The sequence below is a fragment of the Alligator mississippiensis genome, chromosome 5, assembly GCF_030867095.1.
Source record: "Alligator mississippiensis isolate rAllMis1 chromosome 5, rAllMis1, whole genome shotgun sequence".
NCBI classification, from domain to species: domain Eukaryota; kingdom Metazoa; phylum Chordata; order Crocodylia; family Alligatoridae; genus Alligator; species Alligator mississippiensis.
In genome coordinates, this window is record NC_081828.1 from 79126415 (window position 1) to 79149865 (window position 23451).

The 23451-nt window shown below is 43.7% G+C and overlaps 1 protein-coding gene across 11 annotated transcripts in view; it reads left to right on the forward strand.

Moving 5' to 3' along the window:
• The window catches only part of LOC102558349 (poly(rC)-binding protein 3), a 929340-nt gene that overhangs the window by 804313 nt on the left and 101576 nt on the right, over positions 1-23451 (forward strand). For all 11 annotated transcript variants that reach the window (XM_059728516.1, XM_019485665.2, XM_059728517.1 and 8 more), the window contains one exon: positions 22059-22192. In XM_059728516.1, coding sequence (XP_059584499.1) covers positions 22115-22192 — 78 coding nt within the window. In that variant the 5' untranslated portion in view covers positions 22059-22114. The remainder of the gene's footprint in view (positions 1-22058; positions 22193-23451) is intronic.

A 23451-nucleotide genomic window follows, 5' to 3' on the forward strand; every position in this document is an offset into this window, starting at 1 on the left:
TTACTGAAATTCAAAGCCCATAATGCTGGCATTATAGTTGAAAGACTACTCGTCATGGGTCATGAGCATCTTTTTTAACAGTTATTAATCATGCTTGACTGAAAAGACATGTGTAACCTACAACAAGCAGAGGCTGTAGTTGTGCCAAGGGAAGCTTTTGTTCCCCAAAGAGAATTGTATCAAAGGCCAATGTGTCCTATTATTACATGTGCAGTAGTAGAGTGACAAATCTGAATTGGGGCTTTTCAGATTTCAATGCAGAGTTTAAAAAAAAAAAGAAAACAAGTGTTGTATCCTCCTGAATACTGTATGCCCTTTTTTTTCCACTACAAAGTTAACTTATTCATTGACCAAAATAAAATAAAAATGAAAAACCCCTAAATCTTACAAACAGATCATGAGAATTGAAAAAAAAAGGGACATTTGTAGAGTACTAGAAATAAGACCTTGTTCATTTATTCAAATTCATCTTCCCACCAATGTAAGAGTAATCCCTTCTGGAAATGATTGAAAATTTCCTGATAGAATGATTTTACTCTGAAATGTGGATTCATCAAAATCTATACATTCCCTGGGAAAGTGTGTGTTTAAACAAAAAAAAGCATTTTGATATGGTCAGAGGGCTGCTTTGATCAGGTATGACCTCATTAGCCTCATCAGAATGTGACAAATGTTAAAACATTTTTAAAAATTAAAATATTTTTTAATTTTTAAATATATATTTTAATGAAAGGAGTTGAAGTCCAAATGAAGTATTTAGATTGATCCAAAACATTTTTAGTATGAAAATATTGTTTTGCCAAATGTTTTAAAAATCAACTTTCTGTTCTAGTTCAGAATGGAAACAGTCTTTGAAATCACAGCATTTCCCATAAAATAGAAATACCACTGCCTGGCCAGTTCTGGTCCAGGGCTTGATCCAGCATTCCTGAAAACAAAAGGCCAAATCCTGTAGAACCTATGTATCATATATCACAGGGGTGGGCAAAATGCGGCCCGGGGGCCGGATGCAGCCCGCTAGGCCATTCTATCTGGCCTGTGGGGCCCCTAAAAAAATTTAGAAAATTAATATTTATCTTCCCTGGGCTGCCTGTCATGCCATCCTCAATGGCTTGCCAAAACTCAGTAAGTGGACCTCTGCCCAAAATAATTGCCCGCCCCAATGTATCAGGACTAAAAAGCACCTTACTTTAGGCATGTCCACATGTGCAATTAATGCAACTGAATATACTCTGGTTCAATTTGAGACAGAGTAAACTAATCTCAACATCACCATCTACTTGTGCATTTAAGCACAATAATTTGCTGTGCTGCCTGATAACACTTGTATCTGACAGGACTATCTGGCAACTCAGTAAATTAGTCTACTGTGCCCTAATTGTTGCACATGTGTAAATGGTGATGATTTACTGCACAGCAAATTAGTCTGCTGTGCAATAAAATATCTTATGATGCCACTGTGATCTAATTCTGTCCACCATTTATGTATCTACTTCTGTAACATGCTGTTATCCTACCCTTAAACACTGAGTCACAGCAAAATCAGAGAGGAAGAAGAGAACTCAGCCATTTCTTTTAATAACAGTTTTTTGGAGACTCCAGTAGAGTAGACTAGGATCACACTTAGGTAACTAATAGGTAGAATAGGATTTTGCCCTAAGGCTTCTATTGACTTTAATGTGTCCCTGCTACACATAACCCAGTCCATTTTAAATGTAAACAGGCAATTTGTCTTATTTTCTTTCCTTCTGAAGAATACTACACCGCCTCAGAGTTTTCACTGTCTAGTAATTGTTCTAAAAATTCAGCCTAAACATGCCCTTTAGTTGCATACTATTACTTTTTCTTATTATATCTCCACACTTCAATCAGCCCCACAGTTTCACCCCACTTAATCTTTCCCTCTCTTTAGTGTTTATGCCCTTCAAATATTTGTAGACTGTCACCTATTGTCAATTTAGCATATTTATCTTTATAATTTCCCCCATAAATTGTTCTCTCCAGTGCCCATAATTTTTTTTGTTCCTCTGTGAATTTTAGCTCCCATTTTCAATATTTATAGTAAATATCATGCTGAGAGCTAAACATAAGATTGAAGGAACTGAAGGAATAGAGCTTTATGCCCTATTATTATATTTCATGGGCTGATACCTCAAACCCTAATGGCACCATGGTCATACCTAGGTGTCCTGTGGCACTGCTGATTTCAAGGTTCCTTTCTCTCATTTTTCAGGATTATTTTACCCCCAGACATAATATCTCATGTGTCTTCAGCATGTATCCCGAATGCAGAGGTGTGAAACCATGCCAGGGGTTGAGGGATGGGGTGTTGAGCCCTAGGCAAAGTTGTGCCAGGGTGAGGAAGGGCAGCGCTGAGCACCAGAGAGCAGGTTGGGGGGCTCAGTCTTACCTACCCTGGGGACTCAAAGTCCCCAGCTGCTCCTGGCACAGAGCAGTCTGCTTTTCCCTAGCTATTGTTGATGCTGCTAGAGCAGTTGCACAGGGTCCCCGTACCCAGCTGCTGCTAATGCAGCACCACAGACTCCCTGTGGAACCACCATTGTGGTTCCTCTTCCAAGTGGGCGTTTAGGGCAGGTGCCCTGTTCACCTACCCCAAGTTACACTACTATTGTGTTCTGATGAGATTTTCTCATCTCTCTGCGTGTATTATTTCCATGGCTTTGCTTATGTTACCACCCACAATCTTCCACTTTATTATCATCAAAAAATTTAACTTGTGCTGGTAACCCCTTCTTCCAACTCACTGTTGAAGATGTTTATAAAACCAGAGTAATGCTGACTTCTGCAGTAAACCCACTAGCCATTATTTCATTTTGATACATTATGCGTGCATCTACACATATGCATTTACTGCACAGTAACCAAAATTAGCGCTCAGTACGGGCACGCATCTACACATGCATGCCCATACTGTGCAATAAATATGGCAACTTACGCTGACTTGAGTGTAAATTTATGATGATCTATTGGGAGGGGAAACTCTTCTGATTCTGATTCTGGCTGCCTTTCCTCCCTTTGTTCATTAGCACAGACACAAAAGCAATCTGCCATTTTATTCCCCCAAGAGTTATAAGACCAAATTCTGTATTTGGCTTCCCACATAAAACCCCACTACCATCCATGGGGAGCTGCAGAGAGTTCACAAATTCTGTCTGGATCACAGAATTTAAATACAGTAAAACACTCAATATTTGTACTAATTGGGACGTACCCCTCTGTGGTTATGAAAGCACATGATTGATCAGCATGCTTCTGTAACAATACGAGTATAGCCAAATCATTGCAACTTTAGTCATGTTTCATTTGGGGCTACATTTACAGCAATTTGTCTCATTTGTGTCACTAGCAGAACATGCCAAGTGACACTTGCAGTATAACAGTTGCTGTGTACACCTGAGGGGCAACTCTTCCTTCCCATTTTGAAGGTTAAATTACCTCTGCCCATAGCGTGATATTCCCATTGATTGCATTTGGTTGATTGGAGTGTATTTGTTCTGTGTTCTACTATACATTTACATGTATGTCCAAGCAGGTAAAGGAAATTCATCCCAGGTACTGAACGCTTTATATCAAGTTTCTGTATGAGCCATATTTTAAAGCAACCACTTTAAAACAGAGGATTTATAATGGAGGTACTAGGGAAAAATATAATTTGCAGTATAGTACGGGCTACATTACCACACAGAACCACCTTTATTCATTATCTGCTGTGATCATACTGAACCAAAAACATCAGCACTTGTTTAGCTGTAAACGGTAAGGAGTCCTGGGCATTGCTAGAAATACTTGGATGGGGGTCCACCTTCCAACCCTAGCTACCACAGATAAAAGCCAAAGAGATGCTGTTGAGCATTTGGTGAACAGAAGACAAGAGGAAAACTATCAGTCGCTAGAGTTCATTGGTCCCATTGTCACTGCCGAGCTGACAGAGGGAAATAAGAAGAGGGAGGACATAAGAAACAAACCATAGCTTCAGAGGAGTCATGGATGAATTTCTTTGGGTTTTTAGATGTAATTGAATATTAAAGTTAAAAAAAAAAGTTAAACAGGTTGGGGGAAAAACAGTATTCAGAGAAAATGGGACAGTTTCTCTGCTCATTGTGCTCTGTTGGCATTATTTGAGTTGTACAAAAGAGGAAATCCCATTCCTTTAGTCCACTGTGGAGGTTTACCCAGCATATGGAAGTCTCTCAAGTGGAAAGCCCTTTCTACTGTCCATAAAGGACATGAAGGGACGTGGCCAGAGCATCCCTAAGATATCACACCTGGATATTTCTGGTGCATTACAGGTGGAATTGAGGTAGCTGTAATGGGCTGCCTAACAGCAGATAAAATCTGCCCCAGTGATTTCAGACTATATGAGATTGGAATCAGTGTCAGGCACCTGTTTTTCCTGTAATGTTATATTCTAAGTGAATCAGTGTGCCATGGCCCTGTTTCATCATTCAAATCTTTATATCACTCGGACTTATCCATATGACCATGTGAGTAAATTGAACACTAGGCTGTATTTCAGTTCAATGGCTTCAGAAATGCAATTAGCAATTCTGCTATTTAAGAATATTACAGTGCTCTCCTGTAGGTATAACGGACACTCATAATTACCAAATGGGTTATTTGAACTAACTTCTTATCAGTAAAACAGGGTAAAATGTTTCTCTTTAGAGTTTGCATTAATAAGTGGAGCCATTAATAACTAAAATACTTATTTTTTATGAGCTTTTGAGTACTTTGTCAAACAGGCAATAAACTTACTTTTGAGTTTTAAAGATTTTCATAGTTTATATCAGAAACAGAGATACTGATTAGAGTGATTGAAACCTCAGCAAGCATTTGTCCTTTTATTCTCAATATTGACTGCCCCCAAGACAGTAATTCGTATTTAAAAAAAAAAAGTTTTAAATGAAGCGCTGGGAAATTCATGTTGTTGTAATCACTCCATAGTCCTGTGGTTCACTGTAATGTTTTTATGATACAAAATATTTCTCTTATTACAAGAGAAATGGTGGCGGTGCGATTAAATATAAATGTTACTTGAAAGCAACTGTTCTAATGATCTGAAATGACAGTGAAGAACAGTGGGCATATTTAATCCCTAAAACTAATAAAATCTTCATAGAATACAGCTATGTTAGCAACCAATGTGCTTGTGCTGCTGTGGGAGATAGCCTGTCCTTTCCTTTTTCCCATTATATTCTTGTACATTTTGTTTCAAACAAACATGATTGTGATGCCATAAAAGGAACGCTCCTGAATGACATCCCACAGATAGGTGCCAGGTCCCTTGTAGTAATGTGATAGAATCTCACATCCCTCTTTAGACTGGACACTTTATCAGTTTATACACACAGGCTATTGACAGACGTCCAGTTAAAGGTGCAATGGGATCTGATCTGCGATCCCAACAATTGCTCCTCTTGCCATGCCACACGTTTTTTTGTTTTAAGGCCTAAATGGCACATTACAAAAAGAGTTATATCAATAGACTTTCAGGGACTCAAATAGGCAGGAATAGGGTCCCTTAGGCAGCTAATAAATAGAATAGGATTTTTTCTTCCTCCCCAGTCCATGTGTGGCTAGACAAGAGCCTCCTCTGTCTAATGTTTCTTTGAGCGGATTGGGTTGGGTTGATAGCACCAGCTTGTCTATCCTTTTTAAGGGGACTGCACAAAATATCTGAGTTTACACTCAATCTTTCCTTATTCTGTGTAAGTTTTCACATTCACTCTATTCCTGATAGAATTTTTTTTCTGAAACTGTTACAGGAGCAAGAAAGCTATCCTTGAAAAGTGCTTTGTTTTGCCTATGACCATTTTTTCCCTGCCAAGAAATTGCTCCAGCACACCAACATTTTTTTTCTTTTGCTGACGTGCTGATTTGACACTTAAATCATAGAGCTGTTTTAGATAACTTGAGAGTTTGAGCTATCTTGTAACGGTGTTGCTCATTTGTACTCAGATGTTTTGTGCAGGGGTGACTTCTCAGTGTCCAACAAATTTATAGTTAACATTTCAGATTTGACATGATTTACTTTAAAATTGGATGCCTTTTTAAAAGCTTAACTTTCTTTAGATGTTAATATTTGGGAAATGTTCAAGTTAGCTAAAAACGTTTGTGTCATACAAAGCTTTTTTTAAATGTCTTTCTGAATGTTTTATTTTAGTGGTAAATTCACTACTCTATCCTCTGTACAAAAGGCACCATAGCCAATGCAGAAAGTTAAAGAGATAATGGATGGCTCGACCTAATTAATCCAAATAATTTAAACAGGGGAGAGCCAATACCATTGACTCTCCTGGCTGCATTTGGACTGGCACAAAGAGGAGTCATCTCTTTAATGAACTGGAGCTAATGTCTATATGGGGCGAGACTTAAGCACAAAGATCATCTCTTTTCCCCAAAAACATTCTCTGCATTAAGTAAACAATTTACAAAAAGTGTTGTACACACTTTCAAGGACTCAAACAGGCTGGAGTAGTATAGTATCACTTTGGTGCTGTGTCAACAGAGCCATTAGGAGTAATACACAGGAGAAGATAGTGCCACCTCACTCAGTGCTGGTTAGGCCTCATCTACACTATAGTGAGTGGTTAGGGCTCCACATTTTAAAAAGAACATAGAGAAAGGTAGGCAACAAAAATGATAAAGGAATTGGAAAGCAAGCTATATGAGGAGACACTGAGAGAAATATACATGTTCAAATTGTGGAAAAGGTGATTAGGAGGGGACATGCTAGCAGTCTTCAAATATCTGAAGGGCTGCCATAAAGAAGAGAAAAAATACCTGTTCTCCCTTGCTGCAGTCCTGAAATTGTAGCAACATAGGTTTAGCCTGGATATCAGGGAAAAGTTCTTTATTGTTATAATAGTGAGGCAGTGAAATAGACTGCGGAGGGAAGTTGTAGAATCTCCTTCATTGGCAATTTTCAAAAACAGGTTGAATAAGCATTGGTCAAGGATGATTTATGAAAGGCAATGCCTCAGGTGCTCTGTGAAGAGCAACAGTTGGAAGCCCTGGAGACTGCCCCCCTCCCCCCCGTACCCCAACACACACACACACACACACACACACACACTCATTGCTTGTAGATCGGGAGAAGATTTTTGCAGGCCAGCACAGATGGAAATTGGAAAGGACTTTGCTTGGCCGTAGGAGAATGAAGCAGAGCTCCACAAATGACTTCACTGTAAAAGAAGATTAAAGGAGCTGAGATAAGTTCATGGAGGGGATAGGATGACAGAAAGGGGAATTCTGGCTCTCCAGTAAGGATATGTGATATGTGGATGGATATGTGTTTGCAGCCCCCAGGTAGCAGTGCAGAGTGGAGGGTCTCCAGTCTTCCCATGCTTCTGGGCTTTGTTGCTCTCCACTTGAGGCTAGGGAGGAACTTTTCCCCCTTCTGTTGGCACAGATGTTGGGGGGATGTTTTGCCTTCCTCAGAAGCATTGGATGTTGGCTGCAGCTAAGGCTGGGGATTTTGACAGGTGTGTGCTGATGTTCTGACTGGTACTAAAAACCCCAGAGGTTCCTGATTAGAGGATCTTGCTTCTCTGCTCAAGGTCAAACCAATCACCACATTTGGGATCAGGAAGGAATATTATCCCACAGTCAGATCAGCATGGACTGTGAGGAGGGAGTTGCCTTCCTCTGCAGCAAAGGGGTATGGTCCCTATCCTTGCAGTGGTAGGACATTAACAGTGCCCTCAACCTCTGCTTCACACCTTGTGACAGTTTAGGATGTGCTTCGTGTTTTGCAAAGTAGTTCTGTAGTTCTGCAACTACATGATACTTTGTTGTTCTGCAAGATACATTGATTCTTAAGAATCAGCATATCAAAGACTTGTATAGGATGGTTTAGACAGGGATGATCCCACCTTGAGCAGGAGGTTGGACTAGATGACCTCCTGAGGTCTCTTCCAACTCTACTTTTCTATGACTCTATGATTTCCTTTCTTTATGCTCTGAATACTGCCTGACCTTTGTCTATGCTTAATTAATTCAGAATGAACTGGAATGTATATAAATGGAGAGCATGACTGTAATCGAGTAGTTAATATTTGACTAAAATCTTTATGTCACAATTCAGCATTTTTATGGGGCTATGCCAGCTGCCTAAGGCAAGATCTCTTCCAACTTTAGGGAGAACACAAACAGTAGGGTCTTTCCTAGATTGTGGAAATGTCTCCCCTAAAAAGATGGGATTGAAGATAGACCTCAAAGGATGTAGTATGTTCATAAATACCTTGTAAAATTCAGCTGGAAAGCCAACAGGCCCTGAAGCTTTACTGCTTTTCAGACTTTCTATTACCTCTAATATGTTTTCATATTATTTCTTTATCTAAACCTTTTTTTTTCCTAATTTCATGCGTCTTCAACAAACTTTCTATTTTCAAATTATTTTTCATAGAATCAGAGCTTTGAGTATCTGAGGTTTAGAGTTCATTGTAATAAGCTGAAAAAGTAGCACACAGTTTATTCAGGTGTGTAAGATTATTTTGCTGATCGCTTTAATTAGTGGAATAATGTGTTGCTCTTGATTTTTTTTTTTTTTTAAGATTTTAAGCCAATAACATACCACTTCTTAATAAAACATCTGCTTTGTATGCTCACTTGTGTACCCTATTGTGCAGTTATTCCTGCACTGCATATATTCAATTTCCCCTGCTAGTATGTCATTTTTTTAGATCTTTTTTAACCTTTTTTATGAATTTCTTGTAACCTTTCTATCTCCTGTTCTTCCTTTAATTTTTCATGATCTCATCTCAAATGAATGCTCTACTTACCATCTGACCCCTAAGTACTTTGTTATCTGCTCACTGAAAACCTCTCCTCATATTATCTTTATCATTTATTTGGAAGTATGAGCACTGTTTTTCTTTAATTGCTGCAACCCAGTACTTGTCCTGGTGAAGCAAACAAGTTATTTGTGATCTTTGAGACCCATCTCAGCCCTGAAATATTACTGCAAATGAGACATCACGTGACCAAGTAATAGTGGCAATTTCTGCAGATCTTGCCTGCTTCATTAAGGATTTAAAAATTAACATTTAATCTATTCTAAAATATGAATGATAAGATTGTGAATGAAGTGTAAAATTCCATTCCCCTGGGTATCATTTTCTCCAGTAATCTAAGAGACTGAATTGTTAATATAGAAAGTTTAACCTGTTTCCCTATCTGCACCTGTTTCTGTATCTGTTTTGTCTTATGCTGTAATAAGGATTCTCTGTATAGCTGGATCTCTTCCAACTATAGTTTCCCCTTCTCTAAGGAAATTTGAAATTTTAAAGAAACCCTTTTGTCTTCCTTTGCTTTTTTGCTAGGAGCAGATCCTGAGCTTTCTGTTGTTAATGAAACAGAAAGAATGCTCTTTTGGGATGTAGTGGTAGAATTGTTAAGGTATTTATACCTCCAAAGATAAAAATTCAAGCCCTGCTCTGAATTCATATCAAACACCCCTCATCAACTGAAACATTAGTGAATAGCCAGGTAGTCATTCAAACTGGGGAGGCAAGGGCAGGCAGATATAATGCTAGCCACATTACTCCCTTGCCTGAAGCTGGCTACAGAAACCAGTGTGCCTTAATCACTCTGACTCAATGGGACATTAAACTTAGGTGGACTTTTGACCTTGAATTGTACCATTTAATAAAATAAGGTCTCCCCCTTGTCCTTAAATTGATCTTTAATCTATATATGTATAGGTTAAGTGAATACATTTTACATTCCTTTTCTCATTCATTCAGCTGAAATAGGAAATATCAACGGAAAGCAACTATCTTTCACAGCCATAATTTGCCTCTCCTGAAAATGAGTTTCTTAAAGGAAAATAATCTGAGTGCTTTTTTTTTCCTTCTAATTACATCATTTAGTCTTTTGACATTTAAGGTTGTTACTTTCAAGGGAAAAGTCATTAATGATAACTATTTCGCTTTTCAAAAAACTTGAAAGCAGTGTGGTCCTTTGTCTATTTGACAGACCAAAGCCTTGTGTGGCAAATGTCCCTCTCGCTCTCATTTTTAATTATATTGTATTCTCAATTATGGGTCTCGATACAGCCTAATTTCTGTTTGTAAAGTTTAATAGCTATTTCCATGTTAATTTCCTACTACTCCCCCTCAGGTTCTTTCTTCTTCAGGGCACTCTTCATTTATATCCAAACATAAAATACCAAGATGGCATATACAAGTCCCAGAAGATTTTGTTTTCCTAAAATCAAAAGCCAAAATATCCCATGGGCACTTGGGAGTACAAACAAGCATTCAGAAGACCTGGATCAGGTTAGGCAGCTTACTCTGAGCCACCTAAACCTGAGTCAGGTTCTGTCACATCCAAGTGTTCACACAGGCAGCTGGAGGGAAGTTAGTCCAGCAGTGGTGAGCTGGCAGGTCAGGGGAGTGATTATACGATTGACTGGTGGGGGCTGGGTGGTGGAGGTGTGGTTATGGGATCCATGGCGGGAAGGAGGTCTGGCAGGTCCATAAGGGGAGGGAGTGCTTATTGGGCTGAGGGTGTGCTGGTCAGGGGAGGTAAAATTAACCTGGTCAGAAAAGTAAAAACAGCAAATCTCCAGGACTGTGGAGACTGGCTGAGCTTTCCTAGTCCTGAGGCTTCACTGGGGATGTGTGCAATGTTTCACTAGGCCCAGTTAACCAATTCTAGGTCAGATTAACCCATGTCAATCTAAAGTTAGTTCTTACCTGGTAAGAACTAACTAAAAATCTAAATGTACCACTTGTACACACCCTTGGACTACTTAATTTTCAGCCAAGGAAAGATTTGTTCTCCATCTATGGAAACTCAGAATTTGCCTTTTGAGAGAGATTGGACATGTTTACACATCACCCTACATCACCATATGGCATGCTACAGCGATGTAGCAATCGTATGGGTCTACACGTGATCGGCAGCTGTGTCACTGTAGTGGTGCACTTCCCCATTATAGTGCACCGCTATAGCAATGTAGCAGCAAAATCTAACCATGCACTGTATGGGCAATTACTGAACCGTGCTTTAGTATTTCCACAGAGAAGTACTAAAGCATGGCACCACAGCAACATTGCCATATGATGATGTGTAGACGCGCTCATTATCCTGTGAATACAGGAGGCCCTCGCCATTTGCGGGGGATACGTTCTTGAATCCCCTGCAAATGACGAAATCCATAAATAAGGCACTGTGTTCATGAACACAGTGCCCCCGGCAGCTGGGGGGGGGGGGGGGGGGGGGGGCATGGCTGCGCTGGTGGTGGCAGGAGTGCAGTGGTGGAAGCCCGGCAGTGGTGGCAGGAGCCCGATGGCAGCAAGCTCAGAGCTCCTTTAAGTGTATTTAAGATGCGGGTTTGGCATTCACAAGTATTTGAAACCACGAATGCCAAGCCAGCGAATAACAAGGGTTTCCTGTATTGAAGTCATACAGAAATGATGTACACAGAACACCTCCCCCTCAAACTCCTTTATACCAGGAATGCCCACCAAGACCTGCTGCTTATCCTTAATTCTTTTTTTTTTTTTTAATACAAGGTTATCAGAGGGTTCTTGTCACACCCAGTTAAACTAAAGTGCATACTGTTTTCTCCATAACATTAACTATTTGTTGCTGGTGGCTCCCAAGAAACCACTTCAGGAACCACTTACTCCTCAAGTATCCCCATCCTCTTATTTCAGCTTCCTTTGTCCTACTATTAATGCCTTCTCTACAGCCTTTCACCTTATAGTTTCCCATTCTCTGTTCTTTGGGTTTTACCATCTGCTGTGATGTTTTCAGAGGCTTACTGTTAGTTTCTGTCTCTGAAATAGACTCTTGTATGTCTGAGACTGCAATTTCTATTGAAGGTCACTGAATGTACTCAAATTTTCCTCTTGCTTAAAATCTCCTGATGTAAAACAGTGATTTTGGAAGCTAAATGAGAGCCTCCCATTAAGGACTTTTGCCTTCCTGACTACTACTGTAATTTCCCTCCGCACTCTTTTCTCTACTTTTTTTTTTTTTTTAATTAGAATAGAAAGGTCTTGGAAAAATTGCAGCTTATGGCCTTTGAGTATTAGCTCTAGATGCTCCCTGGCTTTTTCATAATTAAATCTTTCTGTTGATAATGATGAAACTTCATAATTAGATCTGTGAGTCTGCTGTGAATAGCAGGTAGAGGGAGTAGCACAAAATAGCATCCCACATGGCCTGTCCAGTTTCACCTCTTTCAAAGAACTCCAGTTTAGCCGCTCTGCAACCAAGGTTTTCACATGCCAGATAGGGTTTCCTCCCTCAGCATTTACAAGTAATCCCTTAATTCAACTGTTACTTCTCTTCACTTTGTTTCTAGCACAATGACTCGATCTTCCAAAGGAATAATTCTCTTTACTACTAGAGTCAATGTCGGCTCATGTTTCTGGACTTTAAACTCAGAGATGAACTCCCTGTTGTCAGCCTTAGTGGCTAGTTGATATTCTTCATCCCTGCCGTGATGTCAAAGAGGCTTCCTCAAAAGCCTGAAATGCTCCTTTTAGGCTAGGGACAGACATTCAATAAGCCAGAGCCTGAATTCATTCAATCTTTGCAGGTTAGTCTAACCTGCAAGATTGAGCTGATTTACAAGTGCACAAGCATTCATGTTTAATTCTGGAAATGCAAGCACATGCCAGCAGTGTCTCACACAAGAAGCCAGGAGGAGTTAAAGCAGCCCTTTCTTCCATTTGGAACAGCCACAAGGCTGGAGGGAAGCTGACCTGGGGGGACATGGTCAGGCCCCTGCAATAGCTAAGTATGATTCATGATTCTGGAGGGTTTAAACCCCAACCCTGGCCTTTAGGTACCCCACCCAGACTGTGCCTGGAGAGAAAGGGGGGAAGCAGCCCTTGACAGGCTTGTCCCCAAGGCCAGACACTGGCTGGGGCAGTGCCTCAAGCAAAGAGGGGCAGGAGGTGGGGATTAAACTCCCCTGTCTCTGAGCATGGGACCCTAGTCAGGGTCTGCCCAGCTTTCCCTCCTGCTCTTGCTTTGATGGCGGGGGGCCTGTCCAGAGTCAGCCAGCATGGCCCTGCTATATGCCCAGAGCTGGGGCTGTGGTTGCAGCTGGGGCTGCGGGGCTGAGCCCAATCAGCCTATGGCTGTTGCTGAGGGTGGAGACAGAGGGGAAGCCTGGGCTTGGGCCGTATAGGCTGTGTGGCTCCTACACCCAACCCAGGTGGGGCTGTCATGATGCCCCAGCCAGCTGGGTAGGGCCCCGCAGGGCAGCCCATGGCGACTGGACACTTCCCATCCCACTGTGACTGCATGACAGCTCAGCCTGGCTGCACAGGTGGGGGCTGTCTGGGGAGTGGGCTTCCTGGGCCAGCTCAGAGATGCCAGGGGGCCCTGAGCCCAGCAGCCACCACCGCTGTGCTCCCTGCCCTGTGCAGCACCTGGAGCTGCAGCTGCACAAGTAGCAGTGGGCTGGCCAGGGCAGGGGACTGTTCTGCCGGAGCCCCACACACGGGGCAGAAGCCACTGAGCTGAAGCTCCCCCTGCCCTTCCCCCCTCCCTCCGCCCCTACCCCCCATTATCAAACATAGACATGCTCCACTTATTTACCATCTGCAGGATTGATTATTGCTTCTGATTATGCCTCAAAAGGGCACTGATTCTACTGAATAAAGGATGCATTGAATTCAAAGTTCTCCTTGAAATTGGCTTTAGCTACTTGTGGCTGTGCCTCTTCTTCAACAACTCCCATTCCACTGGGAACATGGAAAGGCTCTTGCGTACCGCAGACAGAACTTCAACAGAAGTTACATTTAGATTATGAAATTCACTTCCAAAAGAGATAAGGGTAATGACAGACCTTAAGTAAAGACTCATTTATTTAACTTTGTGCTCCCTCAGTAGGGTTTTCACAGCCATATACACAGATACACAAAAGCCAAAAACTCTAAAAGCTTTTCAAGTTGCAAGTTTGCATTGGATTTGCAAAAGAAAAAAGGAGAAACTGGTGGGGAAGGTGTTAAGTTATAAGTGTTTACGATATGATTTTTGATTATCTCAACGGGATATAAATACCTAGATCTACGTATGGATACATATGATGCTGTATAAAAAGATCATCCTCATAGTTAAACCAGGATTCTAGCTCTCCACATTCAGACAGCCCAATCCATTATGAATTTTTAGTGTTAACTCAAATAAATGTGTGGAGGGGGGGAAGGGTTTGATTTGACAGCAAGAATAAGATATAATGAGATTCATTTTAAATGTCTTTAAAACTGAAAGATCAATACAATTAAAAGTTAAAAAGGCTCCATTTTGCTTAGCTGCTGATATACCACACTAAATCACTAGATTCACAGCATGCCTGAGGCTGCTGTAAATGACCTAATAAGCCAGCACTATTCCATCTTCACATATGTGCATCAGTACACTTACATGTACGTAAATCAAGTCCTTCGTAAATGATGTCTCCATTATAAACTCATCCCCTCTTTATTTTCCACAGCTGCCTAGCTCTCTCCCAACACACCTGGACCTCACCCAGCAGTTTGTTCTGCCCCTAAGTGCTGGGTGTCAGAACTTGAGCTGGTTGGAAAATGGTTCTTCCGTACTAAAAATATGGGTTAAAAAAAGATAATTTTTGCCAACCTTCTCTGTAGAAAGTTTTGTCCTTTATCCTAAAAACAGAACCCCAAAATGTCACTGGACAAAAGCCAAAAGGTTGGCAGTGTTTGGCTGAAAATGTGCAATTACTGGGTGTTCTGTTGAAAAGCACTTTCAATGAAGCATTCTCATAGATTCACAGATGTTTGGGTCAGAAGGGACCACAGTACATTCATAGATGTTAGGGTCAGAAGGGACCTCAGTAGGTCATCAAGTCCAAGCCCCAGCCCTGGTCAGGAAATAGCGCTGGGGTCAGACAACCCCAGCTAGGTGCTTGTCCAGTCTCCTCTTGAAGAGTCCCAAGGTAGGGGAGAGCTCCACCTCCCTTGGAAACCCATTCTAGATTCTGGCAACCCTTACTGTGAAGTTCTTTCTAATGTCCAACCTAAATATGCTTTCAGTCAATTTGTAGCCATTATTCCTAGTTACTCCAAGAGGTGCCCTAGTAAATAGAGCATTTCCTATTCCCTGCTGCCCTCCCCTGATGAATTTGTAGGCAGCCACAAGATCACCTCTCAACCTTCTTTTGCAAAGGCTGAAGAGATCTAGGTCTCTCAGTCTCTCCTTGTAGGGCTTTGCCTGCAGGCCTCTGACCATATAAGTGGCCCACATTGCTCTTTCATTCTCAACCACTCTCCAATTTGAACTCCCCTGTGTGGCAATACAGATGCTCAGCAAAAGTCAAAAGGCCATCACCCCATCCCAAGGCATTTCTGGCAACATGGTGCATTAGAAACTTCCAGTCTTCAGAAGCTTAATTGCAACAGGCCAGAAGTACCTTGGGTATGTTTATAACACTGCAAGGCAGTGTCATGTAGAACTACCTGAGATAGCACTGCAGGGATTCACCCCAGAACTGCAAGCAGGATAAAAGGCTAGTGACACACTGGAGAAGCAAGCAGGAAATGGGAACAGGGGGGTTCCCCTAGCCAGCCAGGAGTAGGAAACTGTGAGGGAAGCCTGAGGACAGCTGTGGTGGAAGGGCAATGGGCTAGTGAGCAAGGTGACTATCTTGAGAATAGGAAGAGGAAAGGTGGGAGAAGGAGCTCTGGGCCAGGACTCTGAGTCTCCTAGTTCTTCTCATTGAGGCATTGCCCCTGCCAGCACCACTGGCTTCTGGCATTGTAACAATGGAGGCTGTCAGACTTAGGTAAGGCACCAAATGGCAGTTCACCAGTCAGGGCTCACCATCACAGCCTGCCTCTACTCAAGGAGGTGAAACCAGGCCCCGTGTCTCCAGTCCCTCCACTTCTTTTAGGTGGATTCCACTGATCATCCACAGAGCTGAGCCACTGCTGCAATTCTTCCCACAGGCAGTCACTCTTAAAGGGGGGATGTTCTCAAAGAGCCCTTTCCCAATTAGCTCCCTCACGTCCTTTGTCTATAGCTCCCTGAAGGAAAAAATAGTTTGAGGGATGACAAAGGGCACTGCATCACTTCCTGGCCCTACTCTAAGCTGGCTCAGCTCTCTTCCTCGGGGCATCAGATATGTCAGCAGTGGGCTATCTGCATGCAAACCATCTTCTTCAGAGCCTGAGAGCAAGATTGGGCTGTGGGCTCATTGAAATCCTGATGGCCAGGCTCTGCTGCAGCCATCTAGAACCGACACATCTAGAAAAAGGGACAAGGATATGATCATCAACTGGATGCCCACGTGGCAATAAAATGCCTGTTTGCTCTAATCATCTGCATAACTCTTTTTGGCCCTGGCTAACATGGATACTTGTGTGGGCAGTGTCTATCTTCCTAAGTATATTTGATTAGCTCCTGAGAGTTGTCTGGTTTGATCCAGCCTCCTATAGGTAAACTACTGCTGTGTGTATTGGGCAAGAGTGGGAGTGGGGTGCAGGTGAAGGCAGGATCTTCCAGGAGATACCAAGGGGACAGTGCCCTCCCATCAGTCCTGTGGATAGCCAGATACATAAACCAGTGTGGACCTTCACAGAAGCTTGTCTTCCTTGCATAGATGTAGACAGCTCCTTTACTTAAAATGGGAGCACCTACACCAGGATTGTCCAACATACGGCCCACCAAGCTGTTTTCTGCGGCCCGCGGTGCTGCGACGGGAAACGAAAGTAAACACTGTTTACTTCCATTCCCACCCCTTGTCCCTCCCCCGGCCCCTCAGCAGCTTCTTAATGGCTGCTGAAGGGCTGGGGAAGGAACAAGGTTCCCACACGCACCGCGTCAGCTTGACGTTGCTGACGTGGTGCGTGTGGGAAGAGTAGCCATGTGCCTCTCGGGACAGGGTGCACCCAGCCGGAGCAGCAGGGGCTCAGCTGCACTTTCCCCCTACCTGCATTGCTCAGTCCCAAGCGGCACACGGCTCCGCTGCCGCCTCTGCTGGCTGGTGCCAACCCAGGCAGGTCTGTCCCATCCAGAGCAGCATGCAGCTGAAACCAGATTCCCACGTGCTGCTGGGGCTGGGAGGAGCCTGGCAGGGTCGGCACCGGCCAGCAGAAGCAGTGGCGGAGCCGTGTGCTGCTCGGGACTGACCAGTGCAGGCAGGGGGAAAATGCAGCTGAGCCCCTGCCGCTCCAGCCAGGCTTGTCCCGTCCCAAGTGACACATGGCTCCGCTGCCGCTTCTGCTGACCCGGCCGGGCTCCTCCCAACCCCAGCAGCTCATGGGAACCCGGCTTCAGCCACGTGCTGCTCTGGATGGGACGGACCCAGCCAGGTCAGCACCAGCCAGCAAAAGCGGCATGCAGCTGAAACTGGCTTCCCACATGTACTGGGGATGGGAGGAGCCTGGCTGGGTCGGCACCAGCCAACAGAAGCAGTGGCTCAGCATTTCCCCCTGCCTGTGCCCATCAGTCCCGAGTGGCACACGGCTCTGCCGCCACTTCTGCTGGCTGGTGCTGACCTGTCCGGGCTCCTCCCGTCCCCAGTAGCACGTGGGAAGCCAGCTTCAGCTGCGTGCTGCTCTGGATAGGACAGACCCGCCTGGGTCAGCACCAGCCAGCAGAAGTGGTGGCGGAGCCGTAGGTAGGGGGAAAGTGCAGCTGAGCCCCTGCTTCTCTGGCTGGGCTCATCCTGAGGTTCATTTCATGTTTGTAAAATGCTTGGAGAGCCCCACATAGATGCACTGCATAGAAATGCAAAATATATTTTGACTTATTTGGTTGGCACCTTGGGCTGAGATTTTCAAAGCTGAGTCAAAAAGCCAACTTCCATTAAAATGAATGGGATTTAGAGAGCTCCAAATCTTTATGACAACTTTGTAACATGCCTAGCTACCCCTTTTTGCAAATCTCAGCCATAGTTTGGAAGCTCAGCCAAAGAACATAAAAGCTTCTGAACATAAGAGCATAAAAAGTGGCATGCTTGGTCAGCCCCATGGTCCATCTAGCTCAGTATCCTGTCCCGAACAGTGGCAGAGGTGGATGCTATAGAGGGAGAGTTTTGAACTGGTTATTTAGACCCGTTTCATTGTCACTTCCTGCAACTTCATTGGTGTCAAAGGTCGTGTGACATCACTTCCTGATGTGATACCACTTCCTGTGAGGTCTTTGAATATGGCTCGCCAGCCCACTGGGTAATAAAAAGTTCATGATCCAGCCCCACATTCAAAAAGGTTGGACACCCCTGACCTACACCCATAAAGAGCACTAGGCTATTGCTTGTGCTATAGACTGCAACTATCAAACTGGTAGTCCATGGATTCCATGTAGCCCATGAAGGGTTATGTTGTGGCCCCCAGTCTCCTGCCTGACTACTGCTCCCCACATTGCTCTGGCTGCAACAGAAGCTGGAGTCTCTGGGCTCTGCGTCCCTCCTCTGATTTTCATTGTCTGCCCCCATGCCAGGGAGCAGGGCAGTTCACTGTGTTGCAGCCAGGGTTAGTGAGGGTGCCACGGTGTGGTGGGGTATGTGGACATGCAGTGCAGTGGGGGGTAGAGGTGCACAGTGCAGCAGTGGGAGGGGACCTGCATAGTGCAGCAAACAGGGGAGCTCTTATGCTGTGCAGCTGGAAGGTGGGGGGATGGCCATAAGATATGCAGCCCCTGCTCATCAGGGGGAGTACAGGGCCTTTGGACCCCTGGTCACTGAGAGTTGGACAACCCTACTTTAGATGTCCACATGGCTGTTTTCACCCCCCAGATTTTCAGGCATTAACACAATTCAGCAGTGGTACAGCAAGAAGTTCTGTTCCCTAGTTTAGGTAGCATGTTCATTAGACTCCATTTTGCTTTTCTCCTCACTCAGAGACACTGTATGTAGATAGGGAGCCTCAGTAGTAGTAGTAGTAGTAGTAGTAATAATAATAATAAATAAAGACGCTTGGCCATAGATTAGACAACAGCATTAAAATACAAGAGTTCCTACTGTGCTCTTGCTTATTGGTCAGTCCTCTCCCAGAGCACAATCACTTGGCCAGCATGTGGCAATAAGGGGCACAGTGGCCTTTTGGTTAGTCAGTCTGGGGATAATCAATCCTAGCAATCAAGTGGATGGAGAAGAGCCAGTTATTTTCTGTGCTTGGGAACCGCTAGTCAATTCCCAAGGGAAAAGAGTCAAGTATCTCTTCTGGCATACACATTCACTCTCTCTCTCTCCTTGCCTTTTAAATTGTTGGGTTGCAGACTTTCTACAGGCCTAAGGCCACCAATGTTACTCCCGCTGAAATGTTAGAGAAACTACTTCATCTTCAGACCCACAGTCCTACTGTCCAGATCCACAGTGGTCATGGCCAAATATAAATTGGCCAGGCTGGAAATCAGAGGAGGGTGTCTAACCACCCAAGCAGTAAGGTTCTGGAGCAGCCTCCCAGTAGGAGTAGACCAATGCATTACTTCTAAAATGGTGCTTGATCAATTTATGAAGGAAGTGATAACCAGGGATCCTGGTTTTCTCTGAAATAAAAAATCCCCAATTTTTGGATTAAAAAAAGTAACCCAAAATCCACATTTTCTGTGATTAAAATGAAACACCACTAACATATAGATATATATATATTTTAACCAGAGAAAACCAAGATCCCTGGCGATAACACATGGTGGCCTGTGACATCAGGAGAGTGGATTAATGACCCAGGAGGTGCATCCACTCCCATGTTATATACATGGGGAGTGCTCTGCACTCTGCTGCTGGTGAGACAGTATCTATGGCTACTGGACCACTCCCTGCATAGCGGTCCCTTAAGGATGTGCATTAGCCTCTTCAGTCTGGTCAGACCACCCAAGAATAGTTTGTCTGAGCAGTCTGGCCATAGAGTTTCCATTCTCACTGCTATAGGGATGAACAACATTATCCTTAATACTGCACCTTCATTGCAAGAAGTGAGCCATGCTTTGTTTGTGAGTTTTCTTTTTTTCTTTTTTCTTTTTCTTTTTGGTCATTGCTCTGAACATGGCATTCTGCTCTGAGTGTGACTTCAGGGCTCCTGCTTACTTTCAGATAGGCCTGAAAAGGACAAAAATAACTAGAGTCTGCAAGGAAGCTTTGAGCCTGCTCTGCTTTGAGAGTTGCCTGCCTCTGATAATGTTGCCCCCTTCCCTCTTCTTCATTTGTAATGATAAATATCCTTGCATGAAGAGACTCATAATAGACCTTGTTTACCCCTTCAAAGCCAGTCCTTGCAGCTTTCATTAGTATTTCAGGATATTTATGACTTTATAAATTACTGCAAGTCTGTAATTTGTCATCAGGAATTAAGAAACATTTTTCCATTTAAGGCTGAGACTGAGCTTTGGCCTTTGAAAGACTGAGACACCTCTGGGCTTCCTAGACAAAAACAAAATTGACAGCGCCCAGATTTACAGTAGCAAGTGGCTCTTGGTTACTCGCATGTCTTTGATTATGTGTCAACTGCTGTTGATGGTAGGGATATGTGGTTAGGGTCAGAACTGAAGTAACTGGAGAGAAAATAAAATTATCTCCTGGAGGAGCAAGAAGGTAACAGATGTGCTAGGGACAGACATTACAGATAAACCAGTTTAAATGACCAGAAACTGGTTTAAACCTGTAATAGAACATAAATTCAGTGCACATAAACCAGTTTCAAAGTGGCTGAAAATGGTTTAAGATAAACCTGGTTGAATACAGTATCAGACTTGACTGATTTGGGTCAAACCAGTTTATGTACTGTCTGTCCCAGACCCCTTCCTAGTTTAAGCCAGAGTCCCCCAGCATCCCAGTTGCTTTGCAGCTCTGGGCAGTTCTGTCTGCTCCAGAGAACAGGACTGGCCCCACCCCTCTGCTCCCTAGCCAGAGCTGCAGCAGAGACTGCAGGCACAACAGGGTCTGCCTTGCTTCCCCCTGCCCCATTCTCTGCTTCCTGCTCAAGTAGGAATTCCTCTCCCTCCCTCGCTCCCTCCCTCCCATCTCCCACAGCACAGACCCCAGCCCCATGGACCCTAGGCATGTGGTATGCTAGCTAATGCTGAGAGGTGTCTGTGTGTGTGTATCTCTAATTTCACTGGGACAGGCAGGCAGGAAGGGTCAGCATAGGACTTTTTGGAGCTAATCAACAAGTCAGATGGTAATGTCCTTCCATTCCTTCCTTGGAAAAAATGGTTTAAGAAGAGCTTGAAATAGTGAGAGAGGCTTTTGTTTTGTTGATGGGCTGGTAAACACTGTGTTATCAGTCCCCTTCTGGCTCCCTCACCTGTCAGATTTGCATACAGTATGAAGAAACAGGGAGAAGGAGATTGAAAAGTTCACTGTCCTCAACAGATGCATGCACTGCACACACCCCATTTGCCTCAGAGTGCTAGCTGGAGGCTGAGGTCTGGCAGCACTCCCACTGCTTGACCACTGAGTGGGGAAAAGCCTAGGATGGTGCAGGCAAGGTGGGGGTTTACACCCCTCCCTAACCAGAGGTCTTGCCAGGGCCTGGCCACACTCCCCTCAGCTCAGCATAGTGGAAGGGAAGGGAGGGCTGCATTTCTTCAGTCCAGAGGGAATGTCTATGTAGTTGCAAACCAGTTCAACCTAGGCAGGTTAGACTAACCTACAAAGGTTGAATCAATTCAGGGTCAGGCAATATTTGTCCCTAGCCATGGAGAAAGAGAGGGAGGGAAATAGAATTGTCTCTATTCTCCAATATTGAAGAAAATGACATGGAGTTTAAAAATAAAATTGGAATTCTCATGCACACACATACACGCTCTCATATGCATGAACAATATACCTGTAACCATGTAAAGAAGCAAGTTTTACTTTGTTGCCACAGGTTCTGGTGTGTTGTTTTAGCTCTCAAGTTCAGAACACATAAAGCCTCAAAAAGGGATGTTTATCACCCACTTGATGAGATACTTAAGACCCAGAAAAAAACATAATCCAAGCAGCTTTTTGAGTGCTAAACCATATTTGGGAAAAATCAAAGGGATGGATGTTAATTGCTTTGTGAAACACAGTATTTTCAGTTTAGAAATTCAGCCACTCAATGGTGCCTTTTTTTTTCTTTCTGCAGGTTTATTAAGTGAAAAAATACCAAACTGCTTTCAAGTATTGAAAAGACCAGGCAGGATGAACACGAAAGACACAAAAGTGACTGAAGGAGGCCTCAACGTCACGCTCACCATACGCCTTCTCATGCATGGCAAGGTGATGTTTTAGATTAATTCATAGATTCATATTCAGAGATTCAGAGATTGTGAAGCTGGAAGGGACCTCAGAAGATCATCAAGTCCAGCCCCCCTGCACCCAGCAGGAAAGACAACTGGGGTCAAGTGACCCCAGTAAGGTGATCATCCAGTCTCCTTTTGAAGATTTCCAGGGTAGGCAATAGCACCACCTCTGAAGGAAGCTTATTCCACAGTCTTGATACCCTAGCTATGAAGAAATGTGTCCTAATGTTGAGCCTGAAACAGTCTTCTGGGAGTTTGTGACTATTATTCCTGGTTTTCCCCAAGGGTGCCCTGGTGAACGGTTGTTCACCGAGCCCTTGATGTATTCCCCCCAAGTCCCCTCTCAGCCTTCTCTTTTTCAAGCTGAAGAGTCCCAGGTCCCTCAGCCCTTCCTTGTATGGCTTGCTGTTCAAGTCTCTGATCATACGGGTGGCTCTTCTCTGGACTCTCTCAAGCTTTACCCCGTTCTTGTTAAAGTGCAGCACCCAGAATTGGACTCAGTACTCCAGCTGCAGTCTCACCAAATTTGAGTAGAGTGGAAGAATCACTTCTTTGTTTTTTCTGGAGATGCATTGATTGATACATGCCAGAGTATTATTTGCCCTGTTGGCAACAGTGCTGCACTGCTGGCTTATGTTCATACTGTGGTCTGTTATTACCCCCAGATCCCTTTCATTAGTAGTGCTGGTCAGACTGGTGTTGCCAAACCTGTAGGTGTATAGGGGATTGTTCAGCCCCAGGTGGAGCACTTTACATTTCTCAATGTTGACCTTCAGCTGGTTCCAATCCACCCAATATGCCAGCCTGTCTAGGTCTGTTCTTCCCACTGACAGTGGTTGTCTTCTTATTTAGCTCTGTGCCTGTGGCTGCCATCAAAGTCTGATGGTTACATTCACAAAGGGACATATCTTGTTCCAGTATGAATCAAAAAACTTCCCACCCCCAACCTAGCCTTGGTGCAGCAGTATGACTCAGAGCATGCTTGACTTCAACCCCATTCCTTTTCAGTACAGCATGTGGCTAGATGTGTAAGTCTGAGATGCTAGGGAAAGGCTTTACACATAAACTGGTTTAAGTGATCAGAAACTAGTTTAAACCTGTAACAGAACATAATCTCAGTGCACATAAACCAGTATCAAAATGGCCAAAACCAGTTTGAAATAAACCTAGTTGAATGTAGTAGAATTGAACTGAGCTTAAACTGGTTTATGCAATGTCTGTTCCATACCCCTTCCT